Below are 27,500 nucleotides of genomic sequence, written 5' to 3' on the forward strand. Positions count from 1 at the left end.
AAGAATAACTATAATAGCCTAACGGGGCGTTCCAGGTGTGGTGTTGTGCTCTGTGGTGCAGCATTGCGTCCCTCAGCTTTATTGCTTTGATAGAATTCATGATTTCTATGTTTGTGTTCTCTCACTGCAGTATATGAATCAACTGATGTACAGCTTAACAATGCAAGTGCGACGTTTAGCTTTCTAGCAGAAAGTCTAGCTCTCTGGCTTTCCTTCATTCGTCGGCTAACAGGGAAAGAAAGCCCACTTTTGTGTACCCACCCCAAAGGCCTTGTACTTTTCAAAGGTTTCTCCTACCTTCAAGATACATCACCAGAAGGGTGATTTGCAGATAAATGCAAATCTTAAGACTATTGTGGCACAGCTAAATGAGGAGAGTGGGCATGTTTATAACTAGGGCTTAGCAAAATGACAACGTACATCAGTGTTGTGATAAATTAGTTCACAATACAATAGAATATGCTTTTCTGAACATGTTACATTCACAGCATACAGCAACCGGCCCTGTGACCGGAAGGTTGCCGGTGTCCTTAAGCAAGACACCTATCCCCCAACTGCTCCCCTGGCACCGTGGATAGGGCTGTGGATAGGGAGGCACCGTGGATAGTGGATAGGGTGTGCTCACTGCCCCCTAGTGTGTGTGTATCCACTAGTGTGTATGTGGTGTTTCACTTCACAGATGGGTTAAACGCGGCGGTGGAATTTCCCCGTTTGTGGGATTTAAAAAGTACCTCTCATTCTTAAGAAGTGCTCTGTCCGTCTAGAGAAAGTATCTTTGCTAGGTACCAGTAGGGTAGAGAGAAAGCTGGTCCTGAGCTCAGATACAGCTAAAAAACAAAGAGTCACTGTTGACACCCAGAGAAAAGGAGCAGAGTGGATATTCTGGATATTATCAGTGCTTGTAGAACATTAACCAACTATAAACAGAGCGAAATGAGTCCCCTTTAAATGGATTTAGTGCACTGCAGTACGCCAAATACTGAATAAGAATCATTCTTCATAGTTTTGACTGAGGGTTTTTCTTTCAGAGGAGCATCACTTTACTCTGTTCAGGTGATTGAGAAATAAATATCGTGACATATCGTGTGTTGTGATAATTCATTAAGGTATCACAATGTTATATTTTTGCCATGTTGCCCACTTCTAGAGAAGGAAGAATGGTGAAAGTTTTCCGATTGGCTGGAGTGCCTATTTATAGCAGTAAGTTTGTATTCCATGGTAACTGAACTGGCTGTGTTTGTAGAAACTACCATCGCAAGCCGTACTAGATTACACACGATTTGAGGCAACCTGTGCATTTTGACAAAATAATACAACTTTAAGTGGGTTCACAAAGTACTTTGTTTCCCATCTTGTTTTCAAGGCAGAAACAATATTGTCCTCTTGCAGAATTCCTTTAAGACATTAGCTTTACACCAGCTCACTATAAAAACATCTCATGAGCCTGGAGATTTGATGATATTCTTATTCTGGCATTTGCATAACTGCCCCAGACTTATGTACCACAACCTTCTGCAACTATCAGTTCTGCATCAAAATTTTAATTCAATAATGGTTATAAATGAGTAGTTCAGCTAGCACCATTTCTAAAGCTAAGCGCTTTTTGACGGGATGTCTGACACTCAGCCATTCGTAAGACTTTTGTGGAGTTTTCTTTTCGGTTATCTGTGGATTGAGATAAAATGTTGCATGTTGTGAAGCCCCAATGGTGGGATCACTGAAATTATGTTGCAACCTGATTCAAGCTTATTGGTTTGCCATCTGGTGGTCAATATTTGCCTAGACAAATGAAACTGAATATCAGGTCAGGGATCGTCATGGATCTGTAATCCAAAGGACCTTCAGACTTCAGCTGAACGTAGTACATGCAAATGTTCTAGCGGACCAAAAGCATTATGCTTTAGAAATGAGAACGACGACGTCTAATAAAACCAAGGCATACGTTTGCATAATTTTTCAGAGGTCTTTAAGATCCCAATGGACTGTAGATTAAAATTGGGCAGGCAATGGAAACACAGACACATTGTAATAGAGACATGTTGCCTATACTAAATATTATTAATTATCTGATTCATTATGACTGGATTCTCAGGTGCCGTTGCTGTTTTTGCTGCATATCTGAACTGAAAACCAAACGAAATGTCACGGCATCTTTTCTCATCAGTTAAACTAAGAGAGGTGTAATCGGTTGATGATCATTTGACGGTATATTATGTAACCCACTTTGGCTGATTTAGCTTGATGAGTCACAGACCTACATGTTTGATAGTCTGTATATGCCTGGATATTTAAGATTATTAACAGGGAGTCTGTCCGCCCTCCAACGCATGTTGGGTGCGCTGTGGAAGACAACCAAAATAACTATTGACATCCAAATATGAACCTGATAAGAGTGTAGCTGTGTGTAGCTCCCACACACGGGCCTACATCTGCTTATAGAGCTCTGCAGTTATGTGCTTTTTCTCCTGCTCATAAAAAAATACCTGATGATCCAAACCAGATATTCTACACAGGGATTTAACTGTATTTGGCTACCGGAAGCTAACAGCCTGTGTACTGTAACAGAGTTGGGGAACTAGGACAAGGAACCGAAACACTCACACAAACACATTCATCTGGTGCTGTAACTACAGGGTCCTACTCAGACCTATAGCAGATGGGGGGATATTGCAACCAGGCACCCTTAACATTGTCGGTGGACCCCTTATAATTTACCACGTCAGCATGTTGGAAGGAGAACTTAAATCTGAAGACGTCAGCCAGGAGATCTGGGGATGTATGCTTTATTCAGCATCAAATTAGGCTGACAGACCCATCATGGTAAACATCCTTTCTTAACTCTGCGTGGGGACATAGCACAGCATTTAACCTCATATTCAGCAAATCTATGATTATGCTGTTATGCGATACTGCTTGTAAACTGCCCAAACAGGAGAAAAATGAGAAATTAAACAGAAAAAATGAATGGTAAAGGGCAAAAGTTACATGTTGTGACAGTATGGCTAATAACTGAAAGCAAAAGACTGACCTCTACTGTATCGGTGCTTTCATATCATTGTCATCCCAAAAAAAAAAAAAAAAGTAGTTGGTGAAAAAGCTACAAGCCTCCCAATAACTGGAGCTTTAAAGCTGCTCAGAGTCTTTAGTGGCATTTCTATAAAACAATTATGCTTTGCATTTTCCAGATGATAAAGAAAAATGTGGTTCATGATTTAGTTAAAAAAATAAAGCAAGGAAGATGAATCAATTGGAAGCATCACGTATGCAGAAAAATACGTTTTATATTACGGTTCCGTTCATAGCCTTTCTTAAATTGTCACAGGCTTTGTGTGTCTAGACACAAAACTCAGAATGATATCTAGATTTAGCAACTCATAATGACATGCACCACATAGTGGAGGCATTAGACATGGCACTTTACCATAGAAAGTCACACCAGAATGCTTGATATCCAACTGCAGATAATGCTCACAATCCTGAATAATTCATTTCGCATTTGATTATCCATTAAAAGGCTGCAAATCCATGATATCTATTCAGATATGTTGTATATAGGTGCTTTAAAAGTTACCTGTATTTCCAGACACAAGCTTGTGCGTGCAGCTATTAATCTGTTAATTTAGTAAAGCAACTGCTAAACTACATGCCGATTTTAATCTAGAAGTTTAGTTGAAATGATTTTTGGGACCCATATAAATCAAAGATTACTGACGTACAACAAGGTGCCCGATTTATAGAATCAAATGAATTTGCACTTATACTCATGTTAAATAATGGTGTGTTGTACTGTCCAGTGGAAATAACCAATAAAGCTCATTGCAGTACATAATACTGCAAAACCTATCAAGCTGTAATCATATCCATGTTTGGGCCCATATTACTTCAAGTAAAAGTGCAGGTTTAGGGTCACTCTCCATTAGCTGCACTACAATATCATTACAACAAAAAATGCAAAAAACTGACCACAGGTCAGCAATTGTGATCTGAAGTTTGATATGACCCATTATCACCCTCACAACGCAACTCCCAGAGTTGCTAGTATTGCACACGCCTTCATGACCAGGGATGAGACAGAAAGGGCCAATGCAGGAGACTGAATGATGGACATGGAAACGAGTTGAAAAAGACAAAGAAGCTAACCATAGCCACTAAGAGGACGACACGATGCTGCTAAAGGACAAGAACATAAGTGAAGTTGTTGCCCCACAATTTAGATCGACGGAAACTACATTTGCATTTAATAAGTGGTCATCATTGTGGTTCAGAGGTGGGGTAACCAAAGAAGTCACCATGGTTATGCAACAATCATCCCAAGGATTGACCTCTTTTATAGCAGTGCTGACAGAAAGCAGTGGTGTGTGTCTTTAGACAAGTCACTCCGTGACTAGGATACAGCAAGGGACCCAGCGCGGCTAAGCCGATAATTCTGGAATCTTCTGCCCTAAACGCAGCCTAACTTCCTGTTGCCTTATAAGCACAGAGTCAGGGCTTCTGAACAGACTCTAGGAGGCTGATGACAGTCCTGGACTTCTGGGGTGGTGGCTATAGCTTTACATTGTTGAGGTCTTTGGAGAGGCTCTGCAAGTACGCCTCGTGGATCGCAGTGAGGAAGCGGGCATCGTTCTGAAAGAGACAAAATGTGATCAAAGCTCCATAAAACAAACGGCACAACTCAAACATTTGCTCACACAAATGTGTCATGGGCTGCTCAACTAACCTAGTGCACCAGTGTAGCAAATATAGCTGTGACTAAATTATAAAAGCTGACATTAAAAATGTTGACACTTTACAGTTACGTCTCTACCTTCAGCCTAAGAACTGGTATGTCAGCATTTAACAAAAGGCCAATGAGAGGCACAAGGCTCAGTGCGTTCTCCCCAGAAAAGTGTCCCATTTCATATTTTATTTTGCGAGAATTACTGCAGAAACACAACATGACAGAAGTCAAAACTAACTGTGCAGCTAGGCTAATCATGACGGCTGAAGTTAGACATTTCTCTTAATGTTCATATGTACAGTACATGTGCCCAGACGCCTGTGTATGCATGATTTAGCTTAATGCATCAACTATTTTTGCTACACCAGGATAATTTTTTTAGATTTTTTTGGGATGATGCCGATATCCAGGATTTTCCATGTACGCATCTGCCAATGCTGGCTATTTGTAAACATGAATAAAAAGGAGAACTAGAGACTGCATCTGTATGGATTTCAATTCCAGGGAAACATAATACTAGCGTAGAATATTACATGTGCCTTAAAATAAATGAAACGCTGATGTTTTGGTATAGTGGCCCAGCATCACTAAACAATTCTGCTCTTCCAGAGTACAATAAATATATAAATATTGTTCAAATACTTTTTCAAGAAGTAAACATCTGCCAATTATTATTATTATTATTATTATTATTATTATAATACTCAGTTATGTTCAAATCCAACATTCTAAAACCAACAGAGTTGAACTGCTACCTACATGGACACTTCATCTGGAAGACACTTTGATGGTCAAAAATGAACTGTCACTCACTGATAATAATGAGTTGCATTAATTTATGCAATCAACCTCACCCTTAATATTGTCTTCTATTGTACTGTATTATGCACAGACACCTTACGGTGTCCAGGATCCAACCCCACGACAATAAACACTTGAGTAACTGAGTGAGTCTTATCCTCAACAATCAACAACAAACTCAGACAATGTTCTGTCTGAAATTCTGTTTGCATACCTTTATCAAATGTATCAGAACGTCTTGTAGCTGCGTCTTGTTGTACAGTGCTGATGGCAAGTCTCCACTCCCCAGTGTGTTTGGTGGTGACGGTGGAGGGGCAGGAGATCTCTGAAGCTCAGTGACCTTTGTAGTGGATTGCTGGAACGCGCTGGGAGAAAGCAGCAAAGAGAGCTCCTCCCCTGGCACCACTAGCCCTGCCTTCATTGCCTTAGACAAGAGAAATAACTCATTAGTAATTACTTTTAATTACATATTAGTAACTACGAATCTGTTTATTTGTAATTATGAAACATTTAGAGATCAAATGTAAAAAAAGGGAATAGTTCACAAAGTTCATTTCTATAAGCACTCTGATCTTCCCTTTATGTAAAGTTTCATGACTCAGAATGACCTGCGCTTGCTTTTTTGGCCAGCATCACTCATCAAGCAGAATGGCTTTTTCCCAATTAGTAAGTAGTGTTATGTGGTATCATTCGTTACAACAGAAAGAGCACAACACCAAGATTTCTAATGTTTTTAACACTGATGTCAGCACATGAGAATTATTGGCCAAAACTAAAATTCATGCAATTCAAAAACCAAACAGAAAACAAAAAAGCTGACATTATATAATAATAATTACTGCATTATGTGCCATAAAACTCCAGTCTTCCTGACAACAGAGAACAGCTGGTCTTCTAACTTATAACCATTAATTTTTAGTTGTACAACCCATGGCAAAAATGATGGAATCACCACTCTTGGAGGAAATTCTCTCAATTGTTTAATTTTGTAGAAAAAAGTTCATCACAGAGACACGCCCCAAAACTTTCTTCTTTTTAAATTCCAAACTTCTGGCATTAAGAAAACAATAAAAAAAAGCAATAAATATAATTGTAGTCGGTCACAATTGTGTTTGTAGATCAAGTAGAGGAAAAAAATGGAAATCACTAAAATTTTGAGGAAAATATTATGGAATCATGAGAAAATCACTGCACCATTAGTACTTTGTTGCACCACCTCTGGCTTTTATAACAGCTTGACTTCTCTGAGGTGTGGACTTAACCAATGACGAACAGGATCCTTCATCAATCCATCTCCAACTGTCTGTTGCCAGATCAGCTTTGGAGGTTGGAGCCTTGTCATTTACCATTTTCTCCAATTCCCACCAGAGATTTTCAACTGGACTGAGATTTGCAGGCCATGCCATTGACATTGTGTCTTTCCTGAAGGAAAGTTTTCACGTCCTTTGCCCTGTGGCAAGATGCATCATCATCTTGAAAAATGAAGTCATCATCACCAAACATCCTTTCAGCTGATGATATAAGAAGTGTGTCCAAAATTTCAATGTAAACTTTGGCATTTACTGAAGATGTAATGCCTGTCGTCTCCCCTGTGCCTTTACATGCAGCCCCAGATCATCAATGACTGGAAATTTTCTTCAGGCAGTCATCTTTATAAATTTCATTGGACCAGCACCAAACAAAAGTTCCAGCATCATCAACTCGTCCAATCCAGATTCGTGATTCATCACTGAAGATCACTTTCATCCAGTCATCCACAGTCCATGACTGCTTTACTTTACCCCATTGTAACCTCGTTCCTCTCTGTGTTAGACGGCTTTCGTTTGGCTTTTCTGGATCTAAATCCCATTTCTTACAGTTCGGTCACAGACATTGACTCCCGTTTCCGCCCACCTGTTTTCAAGACATACTGCTTTAAGTTTACTATACGGACACTTTGATGTTTTCCTTGGTCTACCTGTGTGCTTCCCTTTACAACCTTCCCATCTTGTTTGTGCTTGGTCCAGACTTTAGACACAGCTGACTGGGAACAACCAACATCTTTTGCAACATTCCGTGATGATTTACCTTCTTGAAGAAGTTTTATAGTTCTCTCCTTTATTTCTACTGACATCTCTCGAGTTGGAGCCGTGATTCATGTCAATCCACTTTGTGCAACAGCTCTCCAAGGTGTGAGCACTCTTTTTTAACTGAAGACTAATTAGCAGATTTAATCTGATGCAGGTTTTTGTATTTGAACTGCAAATTATAGAGCGATTCCATAATATTTTCCTCAGAATTTAGTGATTCCATTTTTTTTCCTCTACTTGATCTACAAACAGAACTGGGACTGACTACAACAATTATATTTATTTCTTTTCTTATTGTTTTCTTAATGCAGAAGGTTGGAATTTTGAAAAAAAGTTTGGTGGCACGTCTCTGTGATTAACTTTTTCCTACAAAATTAAACACCGGAAAGATCTTCCTCCAAGAGTGGTGATCCCATAATTTTGTACCTTCCACTTTGGAACGGTCTGTGAATTTTGCCATTTCTGAGGCAATAGATGGCATCATTGTGTTAGATTCCATCATTGTGCAGGGACTTTCATCTGGCATGTTTTGTTGCTGCCTTCTGCATGTTGAGAAAGTTATAATTTCATAATAATCTAATAAAAAGCAAAATTTGCTGTAGAACTTGCTCCTCAAACGCTCTACTACCCCATAGGAAGAAATACACAGCTAACATCACGCAATATAAAGGTGTTATTTCATGATAGATTTGTTACAGATAGCTATATCTGAGTATTTTATAATGTAAAGGTACTGCACCCTCTAACAAAGTTTTGATATTCACTGCAAAATTCTGCATGTCAGTTTTAGTGCATATACTTACTGGAATGGGTTTAACAAGACCCTGGGCCTGAGGCTGTGCAAAAGCGTCTGCTTCTTTATTCTGCGAGAGAGAGAGAGAGAGAGAGAGAGAATAATATTGAAAGTCTTCAGAAACCACTGATGGAACACAGTAAATCAGTCTGATCCTTACCTGTGCAGATGCTGTGCTCTTGCTGGTGAACACAGCTGGAGCTTTGGGTGTTGGCTCTCTGAAGCTCTGTGGTGTGACCAGTGTGCTGGGCATGAAGTCAGACACTGGCTTGGGAATTCCATGCCCGTCACCTTTGTGTGTGTTAATGTACTGAGGTGCAGCTTGAGCACCAGTCTGACCTCTGGGTCCTGTGAGTACTGGAACGTTCTCAGCCCCACTCTGTGCCATCAATCTTGGGGAAACGGAGTGCTTGGGATCCCTGGAGCCCCCAGCCTGGAGGAGAGGTACCAGGCCTGGACCTCCAGGGTCAGCAGTGAGACGAGGAGTGAGAAGAGGCTCCAATGGGAGGGGAGGAGGGGCGTAAGTTAGCCCACGCAGGAAGCTCTCGCCGGGTGTGGGGTCAGAAGGGTTGTGAGCAGGTAGAGCTGGAGGTGCTGGGTCTTTAGGTAAAGAGCTGCCAAACAGCTCCTCGACTGTGATCTGCTTTACCACACTGTGGGTGGGCTGAACACAAAGAAGAGAATGTATTAAACGGATTAAAATCAACCAAAAATGCTAACATGACTAACAGTGAATGAACTCTAGCGCAGGCCGTGTTTGCACTGTCTCTTCTGGAAAGTGCTTGTTCTTCTTACATCTGTAGTTTCTATCAACAAGGTTGTATTTATGCATCATTTTTAATTAACCATATTTAAGCCACTGGTGACAAGGCCTCAGAAAAGAGTAGGAGGGAAATCACCTGAATCTAGGATTGCCAGATTTTAGATGTGACAAAGCAGACAGTATGGGACCAGGGTTGGTTGTGTCAAGCAAGTTCTTTTCTGGCAGTTCGCTGTTGGTTTATCTTGTTTGCTTTAGTTTTTATACTTTCTTCACATTTTCTATAACAAACCTATGAAAATATAGATTTTTCTGTAAGGAATAGGTCAAATTAAATGTTCCCATCTACCATTTTTCTGCCACCTTGTGACACAAATAAAACCATGACAACCTATAGTTTATTTATTCGATATATATGGTGTCTTCAGGCTAACCAGTGCATGAACAGATGACACATAAATGAACTGCATTTTGAAAAGATGTAATTGAAAAATAACATTAATTTACCCTTGCATGGCCCGGGCACTCAGCTAGTCAGCTCGGGTTGCCTGGTGCCTGGTTTTGAGCTCCAGCATTTTGAAGGGAGCTCAAAACCAGGCACCAGGCAACCCTAGCTGATTCAGCTGTCAGATCTGAGGTGCACTTACACTGTCCTGGCACGTTCAAGGGATGTGAAGACATTCTCCCTCTTAGCTTGGCTTCATAGGGGTGTTATAAGAGCATTTGTATGTGAAATCCAAATGAAATCTAATTGAAATTTACTTGGCAGTATTTGTAAAAGATTTCAGTGCATTAACATCCAAGCAATCACACTGATTTTTGAAGGTAAACAGTCATGCTTCAATATAATGAGCTTCTGCTGAAGTTCTTCCATGTCACATGAGAACACCTGACAAGCGTACAGGATGTTTTATACTTGTAGAAACATCACCTTCTGCTTCTGACTGGGTAGATGCATCGCAATGGCCATATTCATTTGCATAAGGTTCGGCTGCGGTCAACTCGTACAGCGTGCTGCATCGCCCTGATTTGATGCGCCAGCACCACACGACCACATTTGACGTAACCAAACCTTTCCATAAAAATGAATGGGATCTGTTGCTCGGCTGGAGCCACGTAAAAGCAGCCTCGACCACACTGGACTGGATCTTGACTGAGGGGCTGTTCCTCCATTTCGCTTTGTTCAGAAAGAAGAGCTCGGCGTCTTGTTTTCTGCTGGCTCACGCTAATGAGGTTCACAAATCCGCAGGGTAAAAATTGAGCCCTTACATTCCCGTTCACGTGGATCAGCCTTTTCGTCATGTGTTTGGTGTGACCACAGGTTTATGATACCATCTCATGTTAGAGCTAAGCAGTTTGTTGGAAATTCACCTGTAAAACCACATACTTAACTACCTATTATTACTGCTATATTAAAAATATACACTTTGTAGCGCTGATAGAGAATAGTTGTTACTGACATAACTGTACCTGCTGTGCAGCAGCAACTGTGGGCTTAGTGGCCTCTGCTTTAATTGGGTCTGGAGTCTGAGCAACATCCATGTTTGCCTGCAGATCTGTCTCATTAGACTGACTCTACATAAACACACACACACACACACACACACACAATTATATTAAATTACAAAAAAAATCAGTTTGAAGTAAAAGGCTGCAAATCATACAGCAGCAGTTGCTGGCCTACCCTGTGGTACTCCTCCTTGGCTTTGCTGAGCAGTTCTAGTATATCCATAGGTCTAGTCTCCACACAACCATTTGTTCTGCCTCGATCTGGAGACGCCTGCTGAGCTCTCAGTGCCTCTTGCTTTACTATTCTAAAACACATACACAAAGAAATGAGCCTTAAGAAGAAGCAGTGCAACACTATTAGGGCTGTGCTGGTTTGAATGCTACAGATTTTGTCCACTAGAGGACAGTGGTGCATTGCAAATGAACAATTTCCAACACCACAATGGATATTTGTGAATACCTGATTCTATGTACATAAAATATATATAAATCTGTGCAGGCTAAGATGCCATGGCTAAAACAGAGCAGTAAAGATAATACAGTAGTACAGTACAAGCAGCGCAAAACATTCAGCAATAGAAACTGCAAAAGCAGTGGCATGACTATCCTCTAAACTCATTTTCACACACAGAACTCTAATAGTTACTACAAGTTCTTGCTATGGTCACTTGCAGGGACTTTAAAGCATAGAAATTTGGGCTCTAGATATACGGTCACAATATTTATTTATTCTGACATATGATTAAACAAGATTTTTAGAAGTGGCGCCAAAAACTGAATCCAGTGTTACACATTGTGCTGCACTAAATCTTGAACAGAACCAATCGTGCTCTTTTTAATCAACAAGCAGTTGGGAAGTGCTTTTTTTTGTATGTACACAATATATTCAGAAACGCAGACTGACATACTGTAATGCAATTTATCAAGGTAATGATAAATATTCTCATACTGCCAAAGTGGTATACAAAAATTAATACCCCTGACCAAATTACGTTTCTTGTTTTTGTGTAAAGCTAACATGTACATGTTAGAAGGAACTTAAATTTGCTAAACTATTTAATATTTAAGTACACAATTTCTGTTTATTTACTGAATTTAATATATTGGGAAAACATAAAACGTGCTGTAACTTTTGTCTCTAATATATTAAATTCAGCAAATAAGAAGTAATCAATGCATTAAATAATTATTGTAATTAACAAATTAAAATATCCAACTGTATTCTCTGTAGAGAATGTGTTACCTTCTCCACTTAGAAAAGCAACATACTTAATGTGACAAGGGGCACTTAAACCTTTGGACACAACTGTAAGTAAAATTACAGCAATCAGTTTATTCAAATGTGGCTTTAATAGTCAAAACTGCACAGGTGCATGTGCCTCAATACACCCAGATGGCACATGTGAGAGTAACCTGGTTGCTATGGTAACAGGCACCCATGGCAACAAGCTCAACCTGTTGCTAGGCTCCCGTGTGGGTTCCTCAGTGACCGATCACCCGAGGACAGATTGCTTTTAGTCAGCGCTTATTTTCATGCAGCAATGCACAGTATATTTGACCGAGTAAAAGGCTGGGTTACGTTTAATACGGTGTAATTAGTATTCATTTGATACTTACTGTACCATTAGCTGTGCTATGCGCTGGCAGTCAGCCTTGTCATAGAACCAGATACTGTAGATGCCCACTGACGTGAAAGAGAAAAAGAATTAATATTAGAGCATCTCCACATAGTTCTTAATCTTCACTACATTGCAGTGAAAACATCATTCTGACTGTGTTCATAAATGTATTTCAGCTGAGCTTTACACATTGACAACGTGTCCCTTCACCTCACAGCTCACACTCAAAAACGAAAACGAGTGAAATTCCGTTCTGTTCTTTCCGTTCTTTCACAGTGACAGCTCCAGCAACCTTTCCCAGCACATGCCGCTCAGGGAAAGCATACAATCTTCAATCTCTCTCTCTCTCTGAGGAAAACAGCAAGACCTTGGAGACTTTATCTCCTACCCACTCCTCCGCCTTCTTTCTCCCACAAGAACTTTCTAGAACTCACATAGCGCACGATCAACAGAGTCACGGCTGAAGCTCCATGGACGGAGGTCTGCGCCTTCTTCCACAGCTCTTTCTTTGTCAAACATTTTAGAAGCCTCTGCAAGTATAATGGATATCTGAATTGGATCCCACAGTGCAGCCCTTCATTCACCTCAGGGGCTCAGGCTCACTTTGCTGGTGAGGCTGCTGGATGAAGCCAGGATTCAGGAGGAACTTTGGAACATTCTGAGGGACATGTCCAACTGGCTGGAGAATGGATCTAAGCAGTGGTAACTGCACCGAGAGGATGCTTCTGCTCGGGGTGGCCTCTAACCCCCACCATGATCTCCAAGATCTCCGCCACAAGGGTAAAATTGTCTTTCAGAAGACGCTTGGACGATGTTTCAACGGTCCCAACAGAGGTAAGATTGTACCCCAATAATAGTCTAGAGTTAGCCTAGAGCTTTTCTTAACTGCTACCAACAGTCAGCACCACAAAATATTAAATGATGATGCAAATTGGAGCATAAGACGCAAGGAACGTGAGGAAGGAGAAATGCAGCAGGCTATAACAGCAGTTTAACTCACATAAAAGAGCACTCGTTCTGCCGCTGAAGCAATGAACATAAACATGTAGTCTTCATACACTGATGAACCTTTTTCTCCAAACATTTGTACAACATGCGGTTTCAGTACTGCAAAATGTATTAAGTGTATCGCAACTGCTGCACTCAGGATTTCAAGTGACACTAAAGCAAGTCTAAACATGCACCATCAGTAAACTTTACGCATTTGCTACAAGCTCAACTTTTGGCAAGATTTTGAGCCACCAGTGGGGAAAGTGTTTGCAGTGAATTATAAATTGTGCATTAGGGTAAACAACCATGTACGCAACCAGTAGTATAATTTTACACCATTCTCTAAACTTATTGAAAGAAAGAACGAAAGCGAGAAAGAAAGAGAGAAAGAAAAGAAAGAACGAAAGAAAGAAAGAGAGAAAGAAAGAAAGAAAGAAAGAAAAGAAAAGAAAGAAAAGAATGAAAGAAAAGAAAGAGAAAGAAAGAGAGAAAGAAAGAATGAAAGAAAAGAAAGAGAAAGAAAGAGAGAAAGAAAGAATGAAAGAAAGAGAGAAAGAACGAAAGAAAAGAAAGAAAGAACGAAAGAAAAGAAAGAAAAGAAAGAACAAGAAAGAGAGAAAGAAAGAATGAAAGAAAGAGAGAAAGAACGAAAGAAAAGAAAGAAAGAACGAAAGAAAAGAAAGAACAAGAAAGAGAGAAAGAAAGAATGAAAGAAAGAGAGAAAGAACGAAAGAAAAGAAAGAAAGAACGAAAGAAAAGAAAGAACGAAAGAAAAGAAAGAACGAAAGAAAAGAAAGAAAAGAACAAAAGAAAAGAAAGAAGGAAAAGAAACTATGATAACCAAGGACAAACAGCAGGTCCTCAAATGCAGCCCAACTGACCTCTTCCAAAGGTCAGCATTCATGGCGGCCTTAATATCCATGGGAAACTATAAAAGCAGCACACAGACACGACCTAAATTCTGTATACAAACAGCAGCAGAGACCCTCATTCCTGAGGAGCAGCATATCTGACGTGTATTTGGATGAAGTCCTTTTGATCTCAAGTACAGCTCCATTTCAAAATACCAAGGGACCCTAAACTACAACAGTTCCAGTTTGTATTGGAGTCTAGACTGTCTCATTCAATTAGTGCTTGCTTCTGTGGAGGAGCAAAGCAAGTCATTAAAGCGCTCTGTGAGTCACATGGCAAAGTTGGGAAATCTCAGTAAAGTGAGTTTCTCAGGCAATCATTCAGCTTCACAAACCCAGGACACAGCATACAGAGTACAATTCTGAAAGTTTCACAGTAAAATCAATTCTTAATTCGGAGTAATAGTACTTCTCCATGCAAACCCCGGCTTTGTACCTTCACTAAGAAGCTGAAAGACTGGTAAAGCAAATACGGTAATGTTCATGCCATTTAATCTGGGCCCATGTTCATAAAGCTTCTCAGAGTTGGAGTTTTCATCAAATATCTACCTGTTCCTGTCAGCAAAATCAGCCCAAACAAGAGAGATACCTGATCCTCGATCAGCACTCCTACTCCTAAGAAGCTTGAATGCAGACCCTGGTCTCTGATGAGTCTATGAGGCAGAGCACTCCTCTCAAAGCTAACTACTAATAGGTGTGACTCCTCTTTGTGATATGGAGAGCTTACAAGGTATGCACTTATTTCCCATCGTTTTCAATAGGAAAGATGCACGGCTGTGTTTTGTATGGAATGCTGGAGGTGATCAGAGTTGGAAAAAGTTCAGTTACAGAACAAAAATGACAAATTAGGGTGATAACAGCAGGATTACTTTGCGGTTTTCAAAATTTGCCTTTTTAAATTATAAATCTGGGGACCTTCTTTGCCAAAGTGCTGCAGATCTTAGTGTTTACCCTCATCTAACACTCTGAATTCAGTTCATGATGGCCTTGCTAATTAGCTGATGAGGGAACCTTCTGAAATCTGCAGTGCTTTGGTCCACCAGGACTGGAACTTGTTTTAATAAGTCTCATTATTATTGACAGAATCAATAAATCAGCTCCCACTTGTGAAAATAATTTCTGTGGACTGTTGAAAGCTAAGGGACCATCTACAAATGACTGTGCAAACAGCACCAAAGCCATCTTTATATGACTTTACACAGATAAGTAAAACAAAGATAATTAAACGTAATCAGAATGTGTTATTTTAATAGAGTAATCTTTTGAATTAAGTTACACAATTAGCAGGTAATCAGTTTATTTGTAAAGAAGACGATGCAGTGCACCTCACGTTTTTTTGAAGGAATCCCCCAATTCAGTTATTTCAAGGATGCAGGAGCAAACAATAGCAGTCTAAACCTGAGGCTGGGGTGAGCACTGCCATGACGTGATGGTGTGGTGACCCTGGTGGTCCACCCTGCTGAGCCTGCCTGGTAAGGTACATGGTGTTCTACTGGCTAAGTAAAGTTGAACATGACATATGCTGGCGTTATATAGAGAGTAGCTAAACACTAAAGTCTAGACAGATTGATGCCCAAACACAAATTGTTAATTCTGGCCATTATGGTGTGGTGGCCTTGATGACCAATACAATTTCTTATACTGTACCCCTGCCTGAGGCAATAAGCCAATGACCGTAAAATATACATCAGATTTATTCCTCTTATATCCTCTTCACTGTTGCAGCGTTTGAATAATGCTCCCCTTTATCTGATCATAAAAACCTCAGTGAAGCTCAAGAGCTCTGAAAAATCAAAGGAACATCTGGATTCTGGAAGCAGAACAATTCGTTCCTGTCTGACACCTAAATTAACTGTGGCAATACAGGCCTAATCCAAAAAATGTGCTCTAATTATGGGCACCTATCGTCTAGTAAGATCAAGTCTAGGGTGCTGGACATGAGCAAACGAAAGTTAAAGCACAGTGTCTGTAGGGTGAAACATAAGATCATACCACCTGCCTCGACTTACTATTACTAGACAGTTCAATGGCATGGATGACTAAAAAGTCTCCACAGTCAACACAGAATAAATAAACAACACCGTAACACGGAAACTCAACAAGTCTAAAGTTCCAAGTTACCATTATATGCAATACAGAGTATTAAGAAGTACTTCTGAGATCTATAGTGCACGCAAATGCTTGTAATTAGCCAAGTTGACTCATTATGCATGTCACAAGATTTTCAATAGTTTTTATTTTTATTTAATATTTCATTTTGGTTTTAATTTCAGTTTAGGTGCAGTTTGTTTTGACCATTAATAGTCTTTGTTTGGTTTTATTTTCTGAAAGGTTTAGTTTAGTTTTATTTTCTGAAAGGGTTAGTTTAGTTTTATCTTCTGAAAGGGTTAGTTTAGTTTTATCTTCTGAAAGGTTTAGTTTAGTTTTATCTTCTGAAAGGTTTAGTTTAGTTTTATATTCTGAAAGGTTTAGTTTAGTTTTATATTCTGAAAGGTTTAGTTTGGTTTTATATTCTGAAAGGTTTAGTTTGGTTTTATTTTCTGAAAGGTTTAGTTTGGTTTTATTTTCTGAAAGGTTTAGTTTGGTTTTATTTTCTGAAAGGTTTAGTTTAGTTTTATCTTCTGAAAGGTTTAGTTTGGTTTTATTTTCTGAAAGGTTTAGTTTAGTTTTATCTTCTGAAAGGTTTAGTTTAGTTTTATCTTCTGAAAGGTTTAGTTTGGTTTTATTTTCTGAAAGGTTTAGTTTAGTTTTATCTTCTGAAAGGTTTAGTTTAGTTTTATCTTCTGAAAGGTTTAGTTTAGTTTTATTTTCTGAAAGGTTTAGTTTGGTTTTATTTTCTGAAAGGTTTAGTTTGGTTTTATCTTCTGAAAGGTTTAGTTTAGTTTTATCTTCTGAAAGGTTTAGTTTAGTTTTATCTTCTGAAAGGTTTAGTTTGGTTTTATTTTCTGAAAGGTTTAGTTTAGTTTTATCTTCTGAAAGGTTTAGTTTTATTTTCTGAAAGGTTTAGTTTAGTTTTATCTTCTGAAAGGTTTAGTTTGGTTTTATTTTCTGAAAGGTTTAGTTTGGTTTTATTTTCTGAAAGGTTTAGTTTGGTTTTATTTTCTGAAAGGTTTCGTTTAGTTTTATTTTCTGAAAGGTTTATATTATATATATATATATATATATATATATATATATATATATATATATATATATATATATATATATATATATATATATATATACATATATACATACACACACACACACACACACACACACACACACTTTTTTTTAGTATTATCATGATGAATGATTTAACAAGTATTTCATAAGGATGGAATAAAATGAATACAAGCGTAGACAAGCGCATTCCTTAAAGAGGGCCAAACAAGTTTCACTTCTAAACTCTTAACACATTCGGAAAAAATAGGAATGCTTTTTCTCAGTAATTCTATTTCGTTTTAGTTAGTTTTGCCTCCGACAATTTAGTTTGGATTTTTTGTGGTTTTGAGAAGTAATTTTTACTTCTTTACAGTTAACATGCACATTCACTACTATGAAACGAAAGAATGCAAAAAACCCAAAATACCAAATGACTGAAAATGGTAGTTCCCAATATTGCATAGATACTGTAAAGATAAGGCCTTTGACAATGCAGGAAACACTGGATTGCTGAATTACAAATCCTCAGTAACTGATAGATGAAAGGGAAAAAAAGGAGGGAATAAAAAAAAGTTTATTTTAAGCTGGTGCTCAAAGATTTGTACTGTGTACTCCTGTTTACGTTCAGTGCTCCTTGGCAGAAAGCTTACTGTCGAACCCTGTATTTTTATTCTTAAAGAAATGTTGATACACCATCATATAATACTGATTTATTTACTAGTGGGAAAACACCTAGAGACTGATCAGTCATACATTAACTTAAGAAAGCAGATCAAAGGCTGTGGGGAAAATCTTTAATGGTTTATTTGTTTTTCTTTGGAAAGACTAAACCACGATACCATGCCTTCAATGGGAAAAGAAAGTTGAGCAAAGGAGTTTGTCTTGGGCTCTTTTCCATTATGAAGCTGAATTAGTGCTTCGTCATCTTCAAGAGTACGCCCATATTTGGTGGGGAAATTAAAATCTCTCAGCCCTGTGATGATATAACTCTCTTAAAAAGATAGAGATCAAATTCTCATAGCACACAAGGTATTAAAAATACCCTTCCAAGCACACAATTTGAACCTTAACCTAAGCAGCAAATGAAAAGCTCTGGGACTTTATTACTCTAACAATAAATCACTCCTCGTCTATTACGGACAATGTAAAATAAACAGAAAGGCATGTTACAACATCTTTGTCCAAAGATATTATTCTCACTGTGTCAGTACGACAAATCACTTATTATAGGACATTTTCCACAGCAGTTTACACAGTATATATATATATAAAACGTACCTTACTGGTGTAATACTGTACATGTAAAACTTACGTATATGTACATAAAACATCAAGTATAAGTTTTTTGCTCATCTCCTGTCATTGTTGGCTTTTAATGAAGGTCTGGATGCAGTTTGAGCGAGCTGAAAGACATTTAGTTATGTATTTCTACAGAAGTGAACTGGGCGACTATTGACGTCCGCTGTTTGTTAGCAAATATTACGTTTGCCACTCTAGTTCATAACTAAAGAAACAAAATCTGGACATCAGACATGTGTGTAAAAGAGCTTTTTTGCTGAACTATTCCTTTAAGAGCTGAGTGCACATATGGCTCATGATCTGACAGAGTGACTCATATCATTTTAGAGAATATTCTAAGCTCAGCACAAGTTACATATTAGGATTAATTTACTCAAGAGCAAAACTTTACAAGGAACTTGGTTATAGAGTTGTATCTATTAATACATTGATAAGAGACAGCAGTATATTTCTAATTTGGACACTTACGACTTGCATTCCTGTAAAGCAGAAAAGGGTCCTGAAGCTGAAACTCCAGGTCTTTATTGATTGGCTCCACCAAGTTCTCTGTGCTCAAACGGTTCATAATGGTGAACCCATGATGGGGAGATGCTGACCTGCAGAAAGACAAAGTTAGGCTCTAGCTGTCCAGGACAGTAGTTGCTTAGTAAGTGAATGTTGCTTGAATGCTTATTGACTTATTGACAACTGGCATGAGAGGTAAACATTGCAGAAAGTATTTACCTGGCATAAACAAATAAGGTGCCTTCAATGTCAGTTTTTTCCTGTGAAGAGAAAAAAAAGGCTGCACATTAAATCAGTGAAACTGTTTCACACCCTTCAAAAAAATCCAAAGCTCTATTATATATAAACCCAAAGTGACCTGGGTTAACTGAAGACTTTACCTACAACACCTTTTACCCCATAAAGAGGAGAAATGACAGCCCTTCGCTTTGGTACCGAAGTCACAACCCAGCACACTGCCCTCAAATTTATTTCCAACTGTCCACGTGACTCTGAGGAATGTACAATGCCATAAGCACTAATATGCTATATGACTGATGATATGATTTTATATTAAAAAAATAAAAATCTGGATTTACTCATTAATTTTTTTAGCTAGCCAACAAACACAAAGCAGCACACACCCCTTCCCTTTAACAGTGTCTGAAGAAGAAACATTCTGCTCATGTTTATTTAATAATCCGAGTTTGATAAGTAAGTAGGGGGGGTGGTTGTAGGGGGAGTTGGGCTGGGGCTCGACGGCAGTGGAGAAGGTAAGACGAGTTTTGCAGAAACTCTTCGTTAGTTATTTCAAGGCTATGTGGGGAATACAGGCAGAAAACCTTTGTGGGCTGCATTGACACTGATTGGCTGTAGAGAAGCGTCAGAAGTTATCAGCTCAGCTCGGAGCTTTTTCTGTTTAAATGGAAAAAATGATGAATATCCTCTCGCGCTCATCCTGTCAGAACTTGGACCTTTCGCTGGACCAAATCACCGGTCTCCGCCCCGCGTGCTACTGCAGCTCATGTCTACTTCTCAGCTGGTTCTTCTTCTATCGTTTAATGGCCGGTGACAGCCGGTCTTCCTGTAATTGTCTAGAATGTGTGAACCATACAAAAATGTGTTCAAATGAACTGAACCATGGTTCAGCTCGATCAGGACTGAGACCACACCTTCTGGCCAAAGCTAAACATGATTTGACATTCTGGAAGATCTTTGCGACTGAAACAACAACAAAGTTGACTTCTGACCAAACTGAGCAAGTGTCCTTTACTGTATATGGATGCTGAGGCACAGGAAGCAGCAAGGCTAGTTGGAAATGGGCTCTGAAGCAGCGTGGAGTAGAAAAGAGGGAGGGGGAGGACACCAGAGGACGTAGCAATTGACATTTTTGGAAAAGTGGCTCCAGAGCTCTGAGTGTTTGAAGGAAGGGGTGGATGTTGTGCATCGTCTTGGCCCAAAGAAACAACGGGGCCCACAGATCCATCATAACTTTATTTGCATTCCGCGGCTTGAGATGCCATTTGGGAAGCAGCCGGACGAGGCACGTGTCTCCCCAGGGCCCTATCACCCGAGGACAGAGCTGCAAGAGAGGACCTTGGTAAAGAAAACAAGTGATGAGGGGGAGAAAGCCTTCTTCTGTAGTTCATTTTCTTTAAATGATGTAATGCAGTTCCTCATACACACCAACTCACTGGTGTTTTGTGACCGCATTACCTTAAAACAAGGTTTAGGGTTTTTTTTGCTAAATTATTTAAGCCTTTGCAACTTTTTGCAACCTTTTTTTTTTCAGATGCACTTACTGCACGATTCTCATTTTTACTGATGTTTTAGATATATGCCCATATTTGTTTTATTTCTTGATTTATATTTCTGTGTCAGTCACAGGGTGTACACTACGTTTCACCACTCACCTTTCGAGCAAGTTTAAAGCAGTTTTGACTGCTCGTGTTAGTGTAAATACACTACACTCCTACTTATTTATGCTACTGATATGCCATTTATTTTCTGTTTTGTCTTCATCAGAGGTCTGTGAGACTTGGTAAAGACAAAAATCATCTTTATTTGGTAAGAAATTATTTATAATCTTTTATATACTAAATTCTTAGTTCACAAACAACAGCAAATTCCCAACAAAGCCTATAACATTTCCTAATAGAACTAATCACTTATCCAATAGTAGAAATTAAGTAACAGACTTATGAATTATAACCGGCTTCATGAACATAAACTTACAGATGTCTCACTTTCTTTTTGTTGATCAGTGCTTTCTGATACATTGGCACTGATTGTGTTCTATATGCACAATTCAAAACACTTTTTTCAGCCTACAGCACACGCGCGCGCGCGCGCACACACACACACACGCACACAAATATATACACCGATCAGGCATAACATCAGGACCACCTCCTCGTTTCTACGCTCTCTGTCCATTTTATCAGCTCCACTTACTGTATAGCTGCACTTTGTAGTTCTACAGTTACAGACTGTAGTCCATCTGTTTCTCTGATACTCTGTTACCCTGTTCTTCAGTGGTCAGGACCCCCACGGACCCTCAGAGAGCAGGTACTATTTGGGTGGTGGATCATTCTCAGCACTGCAGTAACACTGAGGTTTTTAGAAACTCCAGCAGCACTGCGGAGTCTGATGCTCTCAGACCAGCGCAACACACCAAGTCGGTGTTACTGCAGTGCTGAGATATACATCTCTCTCTCTCTCTCTCTCTCTCTCTCTCTCTCTCTCTCTCTCTCTCTCTCTCTCACACACACACAAACACATATACACGCACTCATACACTCAAATACACACACTCATACACACAAACACATATACACGCACTCATATACACAAATACACGCACTCATACACACAAACACGTATACACAAACACATATACACGCACTCATATACACAAACATGCACTCATATACATACACACATATCGCTCTTGTCTGAAGAAAACCTTCCATCTCTAAAATGGTAACTTTACAGGAGAAGGAAAAAACCTACTTTCCTTTTAATGTAAGTCAGTGGAACCAGACGTCTTTCCAAGCAATTTTGGGCCGTTTGTTTTGTTCTATTAATCATGAAATCAACATTCAATGACAAACACGGAGATACAAGGTTTTCTTCCGACAGAAGCGATAGACGTGTGTGTATCTATCTATCTATCTATCTATCTATCTATCTATCTATCTATCTGAGAGAGAGAGAGAGAGAGAGAGAGAGAGAGAGAGAGAGAGAGAGAGAGAGAGAGAGAGAGAGAGAGACACAGAGGAATACATATGAGCAGTGTGTAATGAAAGCGTGTGAGTTTATAATTAATGAGTATATATTTTTACTTAAAGCATCTGAAAGTGTTTTAAAAGACACAGTGACAGTCTGAGGGACACAGACCGGGGACGGCCACCTAATTTAAATAATTGTTATTACTATTTTATAATTATCGCTACAGGGAAGGAGTAAGACCCAAGAATCGTTTGGGATCTGAGCCGTTCAGCTGTCCGGGCGCCGGCAGCCTGGCCGACCGACAAAACGCCTTTACTGAGAAACCCGCGGCTCTGTGCGCGCCGTGCGGGGAGGCGGTGAAGCGGGAGGGAAGTCCAGCTGCTCTGCAGCGGTTTGTTCGCTCGGCGCTAAACACGGAGCTAACGGGGCTACCGGGCTAACGGAGCTAACGGGGGCTAACAGGCTAACGGAGCTAACGGGGGCTAACGGAGCTAACGGGCTAACGGGGGCTAACGGAGCTAACGGACACGCTCACACCAGCCGGGAATAAACTTACCCATTCGCTTGCTTTGGAGTTGAACTTGTAGAGCGCTACCTGGCCGGTGACGTCCAGGAGCTTGTTGATATAAGGGTCGTAGTGCTGCAGGGCAGCCAGGCTCATCAGATGCCCCGCTTTACTCACCGACTCCATCTTGCACACTAGCGTGCGGCAGCACGGCAGAAATTGGGACAAACACTGCCCGCTTCGTTTTCTCTCCGGGCGGTACGCAGCCGACCAAGACGCTGGTTCCGCACGTCATGTATTTTTATTTGCTGGGACATGTTTTTTCTTTTCTTTTCTTTTTTTTCTGATAATTTGAGAGACGCCGAGCGACCTAGCTTATAATATTGATAATATATTTTTAAATTAATGTTAATATTTTAGACTTTTGTCTCAATTTTAATAAATGACTACTTATGAAATATTAATTAAACAATTCACTACGACTCACTACAGCAAAGCAGTGATTTCCTTGATATTTCGGCTTACTACGCAAATAACTTTTGACTGATTACGCCAATGATTTCTAATTTTACTGCCAATTTTAGTTGAAATACCTTGTTATTTTTGACATACACCATTATGCCTAATCTGCTGTTGGTCTTCCACATGCTGCCAAAACAGCTCCTAATCACTAAACCTTGAAATCCAAAAGACCTCTGAAGGTGGCCTGTGGTATCTGGCATCAAGACAATAGCAGCTGATTCTTTAAGCCCTGTACGTTGCGTTCCAGCACATCCCACAGACGTTCAATCGGATTGAGATCTGGGGAATGTTTTAGCCCAGAACAGCACCTTGAACTGTTTGTCATGTTCTTCATTTGAAGAACAGTTCCAAGCAGTATGTGAAGTGTGGCATGGTGCATTGTCCTTCTGATAGAGAATATACAGCATCTCACAAAAGTGAGTACACCCCCTCAGACTTCTGCAAATATTTTATTACATCTTTTTATGGGACAACACTATAGAAATGATACTTGGATATAGCTTAAAGGCGTCAGTGTACAGCGGTGCAGATTTACTGTCCTCTGAATATCACACAGCCATTAATGTCTAAATAGCTGGCAACACAAGTGAGTCCAACTCACAGTGAACATGTCCAGATTGTGCTCAAAGTGTCAATAATTTTTGTGACCACCATTATGATCTAGCACTGCCTGAACCCTCTTGGGCATGGAATTCTCCAGAGCTGCACAGGAATCCTCTTCCACTCCTACTTGATGACATCACGGAGCTGGTGGATGTTGGACACCTTGCGCTCCTCCTCCTTCTGCTTGAGGATGCCCCACAGGTGCTCGATTGGGATTAGGTCTGGAGACATACTTGGCCAGTCCATCACCTTTACCTTCAGCAAGGCGGTTGTCATCTTGGAGGTGTGTTTAGGGCCGTTATCGTGTTGGAAAACTGCCATGCGGCGCAGTTTCCAAGGGGAGGGGATCGTGCTCTGCTTCAGAATGTCACAGCAGATGTTGGAATTCAAGTTTCCCCTCAATGAACCTGATCTCCCCAGTGCCGGCAGCACTCATGCTGCTCCAGACCATGATGCTACCACCACCATGCTTCACTGTAGGCAAGAGACAGTTGTCTTCGTACTCCTCACCAGGGAGCCACCACACATGCTGGACACCATCTGAGCCAAACAGGTTTATCTTGGTCTCGTCAGACCACAGGACATGGTTCCAGTAATCCATGTTCTCAAGCTGTTTGTCTTCAGCAAACTGTTTCCAGGCTTTTTTGCGCGTCCGCTTCAGACGAGGCTTCTTTCTGGGACAACGGCCATGCAGACCGAGTTGATCCATTGTGCGGCATATGGTCTGAGCACTGACAGGCTGACCTCCCACTTCTTCAACCTCTGCAGCAATACTGACAGCACCCATACATTTATTTTTTGAAGCCAACCTCTGGATATGACGCTGGACTCAACTTCTCTGGTCGACCCTGGTGAGGCCTGCTCCGAGTGGAACCTGTCCTAGAAAACCACTGTACTAAAACTGCTGTGTGACCTTGGCCGCCGTGCTATAGCTCAGTTTCAGGGTGTTAGCAATCTTCTTATAGCCTAGGCATCTTTGTGGAGAGCAAGAATTCTATTACTCACATCCTCAGAGAGTTCTTAGCCATGAGGTGCCGTGTTGAGTATCCAGTGCCCAGTATGAGTGAATTGTACCCAAAACATCAAATTGAACAGCCCTGCTCCCCATTCACACCTGGAACCTTGTAACTCTAATGAGTCACATGACAAAAGGGAGGGGCAACGACACAAGTGGGCACAATCTGGACATGTCCACTGTGAGGTGGACTCACTTGTGTTGCCAGCTATTAGACATTAATGGCTGTGTGTTGAGTTATTTCCAGAGTACAGTAAATCTATACTGCTATACAAGCTGATCACTGACTGCTTTAAGTTATATCTAAGTTTCATTTCTATAGTGTTGTACCAGGAAAAGATATAATAAAATATTTGCAGAAATGTAAGGCGTGTAATCACTTGTGTGAGACACTGTATTTGTACATACACACTCTGCTTTCCTCTAATAGTGCATCCTGGTGCCATCTCTTCCCCAAGTAAACAGTGCATACAAACCTGGATGTCCACATGATGTAAAAGAAATGCAAATCACCGGACCAGTCGACCTTCTTCCATTGCTCCAAGGTCCAGTTCTGGCACTCATGTGCCCATTTGTTCTCGCTTCTGATGATGGAGAGTGGTTAGGATGGGTATTCAGTCACGTAGCACCATACACAGCAGGGTAAGATGCACATTTCTCCCACAACCATCATTAAAGATTTCCGTGACTTGTGCCACAGTGCCTGTTCTGTCGGTTTGAACAAGATGGGATAGCCTTCATTACCGTTGTGCATCGATAAGACTTGGGAACCCAAATCACCAGTTTGTGGATTGTTATTACCGCTGTCAGTGCTCACCACTGCTGACTGGGAGCACCCAAATGCCTTGCTGTTTTGGAGAGGCTCCAACCCAGTCACTCGTCTGGCCATAACAATTTGGTCTTTCTTCAGGTCTTCACTCCTACCCATTTCTCTGTATCCAACACGCAGTTTGGAAGCTGACTGTTCGATTACTTCCCAGACTTTGACATGCACTCTCAATGCAACATCTCGAGATAATTAACCTGAAAACAAAACTATGAATCTAAAAAAAGATATTATTTCAATACATTCATCATAATACATCAACACTTTTGAGACAAATAAGACATTATTTCAAGAAACCAAGTAAAATACTTTGATACAATAAGTCATACTTATTGTATAAAATAAGTGAGATACTTAGTCAAAGTTATGGCTTACTACACTGCTAAAAAAGCTGGTTCTTTAAAGGTTCTTTTGTTAAGAAAATGTATATACTGTAGAACCATGAACACCCAATGAACCCTTTGCATGATTAAAGGGTTCTTTGCATCTTGAAAGCATTCTTCAGTTTGATGAACAACGTGCTGTAGATTGTTCTTCATAGAACTTTTTTGATAATGCTTCTATATAGCACCAAAAAGAAAGGTTCTTCTATTGTTACAATATTTAGGTTGCTACATTGCAATGGAAGAACCTTTTTCAAAATGGTTCTGTTTAGAACCATCTACAACGCATTCACCGCCAACCTATTTTGATTTCATGATGCAACGATTCATGATGCAAGGGGTTCTTTGAGTGAACCCTTGAAGAACCATGTTTTTTTTTAAAGAGTTTATCAAAGGCAGAGAGGGAGGGTGAAAAAATATGGCAATGTTTCTGCTCTGCCTGGGAAGAGCAGGTGGCCACAGCTAAGCACATGTCCCACCAACAACTCCCTTCCCTTGCTCCCCTGCCCCGATTCTGAACCATTACAGACTTCACATTGTCCCATATAGGCCTATCATTTTTATTGTCCTGAGGGTGGCGTTGGTCTGGCGCCTTGCTGTGGCTGTGGTCTTCCAGGACTGGAGCCTCATAAACCTGGCAACAGAATGAGAGAGTGAATTAGAGAGCCATACCAAATGGTCTGCTGGACTTTTAGTACACTGTTTTACTGTAGGAGCTTTTATTTCATGACCTATGTAACTAACTATAAAGGGGTTAAGGAGGCATTTGTGATTGGGGATGGCATGTAAAGAATCTACCACAAGATGTCAGTGTGAAACAAGTTATTTTTCACCAAAGACTATAGCGGCAAAAAATTGTAGTTATCACGCACATCATGTCACATAAATCTCAATTATCATGCATGCCTTAGGTGTCCTAGCACAATATATGTATACATGTATAATACAATACATGTAACTCATTAAATGTATTGTATTCATTTGATGTGAATGAATCATAATGTGTAAAGGTGCAATGGGAGTATCAGACAGATATGAAATAAATAAGCAGAGAGGAGTGCTTTCATCATTTGGGCTGTGGGCTGGAATAGGTCAGTAACCTCCCATGGTAAGGAGCATTAGCAGGATTATTATTGTGGGATTATCACTGTGAAAGTGTTAGCTGGCAGAGCAGGTAATCCAGGCTGCCAAGATACGTTTCCACATACGACGCTTTATATTTCTTCTCATTTCTACACGGAATGTGGCAAACTAATGTCGTCCTCTGGTTACAAAGCAGCAGGAGGTGAATGGCGTTCGTACCTTGGAGACCAGGGCGCA

At 40.1% G+C, this 27,500-nt stretch overlaps 2 protein-coding genes across 3 annotated transcripts in view; one reads left to right on the top strand and one right to left on the bottom strand.

Annotated features, from left to right (window-relative positions):
- Positions 1–27,500, top strand: part of cacna1db (calcium channel, voltage-dependent, L type, alpha 1D subunit, b) — a 150,358-nt gene that overhangs the window by 1,273 nt on the left and 121,585 nt on the right. The window contains exon 2 of one of the 2 annotated variants that reach the window (XM_037536116.1): positions 12,545–13,102. In XM_037536116.1, the coding sequence (XP_037392013.1) occupies positions 12,955–13,102 (148 nt within the window). In that variant the 5' untranslated portion in view covers positions 12,545–12,954. Of the gene's footprint in view, positions 1–12,544; positions 13,103–27,500 lie in introns of those variants that run through there. The other variant, XM_037536117.1, reaches the window with a different exon arrangement.
- On the bottom strand, positions 2,768–23,134 carry dcp1a (decapping mRNA 1A). Its single transcript, XM_017707482.2, has 10 exons — positions 22,883–23,134; positions 19,336–19,376; positions 19,081–19,208; positions 12,267–12,333; positions 10,825–10,954; positions 10,611–10,715; positions 8,541–9,044; positions 8,391–8,450; positions 5,733–5,942; positions 2,768–4,623 (listed from the first exon to the last, which is right to left on the bottom strand). The coding sequence occupies exons 1-10, from the start codon at positions 23,015–23,017 to the stop codon at positions 4,543–4,545; spliced, it is 1,461 nt and encodes a 486-aa protein (XP_017562971.1). The 5' UTR covers positions 23,018–23,134; the 3' UTR covers positions 2,768–4,542.

The sequence above is a fragment of the Pygocentrus nattereri genome, chromosome 29 (genome assembly GCF_015220715.1).
Source record: "Pygocentrus nattereri isolate fPygNat1 chromosome 29, fPygNat1.pri, whole genome shotgun sequence".
Taxonomy (NCBI): Eukaryota; Metazoa; Chordata; class Actinopteri; order Characiformes; family Serrasalmidae; genus Pygocentrus; species Pygocentrus nattereri.

Coding starts and splice junctions, on each gene's coding strand:
- dcp1a (XM_017707482.2), bottom strand. CDS start 23,017: ATGGAGTCGGTGAGTAAAGCGGGGCATCTGATGAGCCTGGCTGCCCTG. Junction 9,045..10,610: donor CAGTTGCTGCTGCACAGCAG/GTACAGTTATGT, acceptor CTTTGTGTTCAG/CCCACCCACAGTGTGGTAAA. Junction 8,451..8,540: donor AGAGCACAGCATCTGCACAG/GTAAGGATCAGA, acceptor TCTCTCTCGCAG/AATAAAGAAGCAGACGCTTT.